This window comes from Pundamilia nyererei, unplaced genomic scaffold (genome assembly GCF_000239375.1).
Source record: "Pundamilia nyererei isolate P.nyererei 1_Seehausen unplaced genomic scaffold, PunNye1.0 scaffold00384, whole genome shotgun sequence".
NCBI lineage: Eukaryota > Metazoa > Chordata > Actinopteri > Cichliformes > Cichlidae > Pundamilia > Pundamilia nyererei.
The window spans coordinates 78,776-83,905 of record NW_005187785.1 but is presented as its reverse complement, the minus strand read 5'-3'; the positions used below and the strand labels follow the sequence as shown (position 1 = coordinate 83,905).

Genomic DNA, 5,130 nt, shown 5'->3' with positions numbered 1-5,130 from the left:
ATGTGACATTAGTGACGTTTGTACTAACTTGGTTCTAAAGCCTTTACTTTAACATATACGCCGTCCAATAGCTGAGCTTAATCTTACAGAGAATGATCAAAGCTCATGTAGAAACAAACAAACACATGAACAAAAGCTTTTCTCCTTCATCTCTGTCAAACACAGCTGTATGACACGTTTCCAGCTGTTAGTATCATGGTTGCTAGGCAACCTGGGCAGCGCGACGGAGGCTAGACCGCCCATTTCACAAGCCTCGCACTTCCGGCCTTAGCGGTCTTTGAGTACGCAGCGCTTGAGGATCGTTGAGGCTGCAGACCCTGAACTGGGATACAGCCGTAGTTACCCCACTCCCATCCTGGGCCAACAAAGCCACGGACTGTGTACAGAAAACATCATCACGGTTCTGCCAACAGTGGGTCACGTAGCTTTAAATGCAGTTGGGAGTCTGAATGCTGTACACGCACTGCAGGATGACTTTTACATTTCCTTCTATACCGTTTTATATCATCACCTTCTCTTGTATTTCCTCTGCTTCACGGTGTGGTGGCAAACCTGCATCAAAAGCTGGACACCATCAAACTTGATGCCACTGAACGTCTCCTTGAGTCTGCTCTGTAGTTGGAGCTCATCTCTAAAATCCCTGGTAGAAACAAACAAGACCAAAACCATGAACAACACTCCAAGTTTTACTGCATTTTTAAATGTTTTATGCAGTCCCTGGTTGGAATCAGTGTTTAACTCCTCCCTACTGCCGACCAGAGCCCACTGCCCACGCTGTCCTGTATTATAGCAACATTTTTACAGAGTTTATTAGGCAAAAAACCCAAAAAAACTTGCATCACTAGCCTGATGTCTTTACATATGCCCTTTGCTTTTGCCCGGTTTATTGACATATTTCTATACATCTCCTCCCAAAGGCTGTTCGCGTTGATCGTCTACTTTAACTGCGTTTGAAAAGTATCCGTAGAGCGATACTCTACTTTTGAGCTCGTTCAGCCACGCCCACATCGAGTCAGTAACTCACACTTTAACCATTATAAGACAGGCTAGCGTTTGCCACGGTACACAATGAACACGTGTTATTTCCTACAGCACCTTAACGCAGCATGAGGAGAGCCGTCCTGCGCCAGGTCAGAGAAACACCTTCAGGGTTTTCATCTCGTCTTTGAGCATCTTTCGTACTCATGAAAACAGCACACGGACAGATGTGCGCTATTTTACTTCCCCTCGCGGTTTTCTACGAACTCTGGAAGTCGGTTTACTTTGTTAGAGCAGAAGGAGCCCACGCTGGAGCCCAGATGTTTTTAGTTTGACCCTCTGTCTGCCTCCGCGGGTAAGTCTGAATGAATTGCTTTAACAAGAAAACACTCGATATATTTAAATATGAAAGAAATAAGCAGATGCGTGTTTCTATATTTGTAATATAGCTGATAATCTTCTGTGTTCTTGTTCTAATTTATGCCGTTATGTCTGCTTCAGGGACACAGCGTTCTTAGAAAATAGTTCTCGGTACCTTCGTGTTCCCTTACACAAGACCCAGACACTCCCACTCCTGAACCCAGTGAAGAATTTGGTGTGAGAGGGAAAAACAGTCGCATCAGCTCATAAAAAGCACGAGTGATATTGTTGCGTGGATGTTTATCGGTGATACAGTAAAAAGTGGGTGAAACTGAGGATTGGCCGTGGCATCTAGACCGCAGCTTATTTGTTTGCCCCGGGAAATCTGCTGAACTGATTCCTTCCACAGTGGAAGAAGCGATTGCATCAGATGACCGCGGGTCAGAGCTGAAATAAATATCTGGGACAGTTTAACCCAAAGGGAAGAATAACGGGGCGGTCGTTAAATGATTCTTTGTTTTTTCTTTGATGCTGTCTGTTGCTTTTGCTCCAGGATGCTCTCACGTCACAAGTTTAACAGACTAGTCAGCAAAACCAAATCGAGTCTTCCAGCTCCAAGTACCAGTCAGTCTGCCAGGCTGCTGCAGGACTGACCAATGCATCCCTGCTTGATACTTCACTACAGTCAGCGTCTTCAAACGATGCTGAGAAGGATGTTGGTGACGAGGAGGCTCCTCCATGTGAAGGGAGACGTGATGTGCACAGTTCTGCTGCTGGTGCTGTTCTGTTTCCTGCTGTATGCCCGACACGTAAGGATGGAAGTTGCTCTTTTTGCTGTTCACGTTGTTTCACTGTTGCTTTTTGGATTAAAAGAAAAATCCAACTCAGTTTTCAAACAACACTTGTGTTTCCAGGTTGTGCTCTCCTCTGGATGGGATAGACCTGTGTGGAAGCTGCACATCCACGGCTCCACCAGCCCCAGTCGGACCCTGCTGGGAGCCACTGGAGCTAAAGTGGGCCAGGACTTTCAAGGGGTATGACCCGATATAGGTTACACTTGCTGATATGAAGGTGTTGGTATTATAGCAGCGAGCCTAATGGCGTTATTAAAACAGATATTGTTTAAGGGTCTATATTGCCAGCGATATATACAAAAAATCTGTTTTTAGAGATATTCAATAGAAACTGAGATTTAAATAAAAGTGGAGGAGTGGATCAGATTGTGACACAAAGTCATGAAGTTGTTGCACCATGATATTCATTTCTTAGCTCAGTCCTTATTTACAACATTAGTATGAAATACAGAGTCACAAACAAACATTATGCAGGACACTGTGTGAGTATTATATGGCTGTTAAGATTACGTGCCGCTAATGAATGATATTGTCTTCTTTACACATTTTCCCCTAATAGGCGTTCCCGTCCAGGGCTTCAGGGGTCCAGCCACCTCCATGTAAATCCCAGTCCAGGTCGAAACCTCCCCAACACAAATCCAAGTCTAAGGGCAAATCCAAGCCACGAAGGAAGAACGCTGTGCCGACCAAGACTGCGGCCAATCCCCTACCCACGATGCCACAGTTTGACTTTGAGGCTTATCTGAGAGAAAAGGACAACAGAAACTTCAAGCTGCTCATAGACCAGCCAGAAAAATGTCACATCAGAGGAGCAGAGGAACAAGGAGGAGGGTCTAACAATGCCCCTTATATGCTCATTGCAGTGAAATCCATAGCAGCAGATTTTGATAAACGTCAGGTAAAATATTCTGCAAGAACATATGTCTCAGTATTTTCTGCGTCTTACTAAACTTGAGGCTGTAATAACCAATTTAGTTCCTTTTCCACTCCACGGCATCACTACTTACGTAATCTGGTTTTCCAGCACCGGTCGATACGGATCAAGCGCATCTTTAAGGCAGGAGTGGATTAAGGAACAAAACTGAGCAAAGAAAGTGACTGAATGTGGGACGTAACTCAATTTATCGACATAAACATGATTCCTAATGAAGAGTATTACCGCTCTTAGTCTATCAAGTGTCTGGGCAGCGTGTTAGGAAAATCTTTACTCTCTTAGTCGAGTTAAACAACCTTTGTGCTTCATTTTTTCTTAGGTAGTACGCCGGACGTGGGGTAAGGAGGGACATTTTGAAAATGACGTGTCCATCCGCACAGTTTTCCTCTTGGGTGTTCCCAAGAATCGAACCGCTCTGCCTCTGTGGGATCAGCTCCTGTCCTACGAGAGTCAAACCTATAAGGACGTCCTGCTGTGGGATTTCGAAGACACCTTTTTCAACCTGACGCTAAAAGAAACACACTTTCTGAACTGGATCAACAGCAGCTGTCCTCGTGTCAAGTCAGTGTCGATTAATCGAGCCGACTTAAGTTTGTTTTCCAGTGCTCAGCTTACGTTTATCTCGTCTTATCCAGGTTCATCTTCAAAGGTGATGCTGATGTGTATGTTAATGTGGAAAACATACTGGAAATGCTACGAGGCCAACAGCCAAACGAGGATCTGTTTATCGGTGATATTATTATCCGTGCTAAACCCATTCGTCGGCGCACTTCCAAATACTATGTGCCAGAGTTTTTGTACGGAGGGGGTCTGTACCCCGATTATGCTGGCGGAGGAGGGTTCGTTATGTCGGGACACACAGCTCAGAGACTGAGCTCCGCCTGTCGACAGGTACTTCAAATTAGAAAGTGAGCATTTTCACACATCTATCAAAAATGCTATGATTTCGAATGGCTTTTTTTTCCAGGTGGAATTGTTCCCCATTGACGATGTCTTTCTGGGAATGTGCCTCCAGCTGATCGGCATCAAACCATCGCGACATCAGGGCTTTCGGACCTTTGGAATTCCCCGACCGTCAGGAGCTCCTCACCTTCAGACGTTCGACCCTTGTTTTTACAGAGAACTCATGGTTGTTCACAGCCTCAGCGTCCCCCAAATCTGGCTCATGTGGAACCTCCTGCACGACCCCAAACTGAGCTGCCACAACAGGACCAGCCGGACGCCCCGGCCTTTTAAATGGAGGGGGGGGCTGGGCTCGATGGTGGGGAAGGAGACGGACTACGATGAGAAACGGGTGTTCGTCTCACATTAGTGACCCTACAAAATGGTCATAGCACGAGACTGGAAAGGCTCGTGAGGCGTTCAAAAGCGCAGCTGAGTCATATGAGACTTTATACAAGCTGGCTGGCAGTCGTGGGGGAAATGAACTGACGAAGGCCAAATGTGTTCCAGATTATTGAGAAGAAAGCCCCGAGGGGATTTTAGTTTGACATCAGAGCCCCATTTGTCTTTTCACACTGTGGCTGTGAACAGTTGGGACTTTTAAACCTTAATGTATTGTTTACATTGTTTACGTCCATACAGTTCCACGAGAACAACCAAAGAAAGCGCGGTTAGCTGGTTTAACCCCATTTGCTCAAAGCTGTCACGTTGTTAACATTCAGACTGTGGACAAGACTGGAAATGACTTTGTGTAGTGGGAAGGGAGCAGGGATTTTTAGAGATGCCCCTCTCTTCTTTGTAACGCTGCCCAGAGGCACCAATGGAAGGTCGCATTATCTGTTCCCCGGAGGAGCAGCAAATCAAGTCTAAATAGAAACCACCTGCATGATGCAAACCAAATGGGACCAAGGCTCACTGAAACATGCACACTAACTAAACCTCTGCCGCAGTTTGGACGTATCCCGTTTCCTGAATCTCAGAGTAATCTGCCAAAGTTCACACATGTATACAGATCACATTTATGTCCGTTAAAACAAAATAAACAATCTCGTGTTCTCTGGA

The 5,130-nt window shown here is 45.6% G+C and overlaps 1 protein-coding gene across 1 annotated transcript; it reads left to right on the top strand.

The window, feature by feature from the left end:
- The first annotated feature begins 1,046 nt into the window (after positions 1–1,046).
- Positions 1,047–5,130, top strand: b3gnt9 (UDP-GlcNAc:betaGal beta-1,3-N-acetylglucosaminyltransferase 9). The gene is made up of 7 exons (XM_005752822.1): positions 1,047–1,333; positions 1,892–2,147; positions 2,253–2,372; positions 2,752–3,090; positions 3,446–3,687; positions 3,762–4,017; positions 4,094–5,130. The coding sequence occupies exons 2-7, from the start codon at positions 1,995–1,997 to the stop codon at positions 4,436–4,438; spliced, it is 1,455 nt and encodes a 484-aa protein (XP_005752879.1). The 5' UTR covers positions 1,047–1,333; positions 1,892–1,994; the 3' UTR covers positions 4,439–5,130.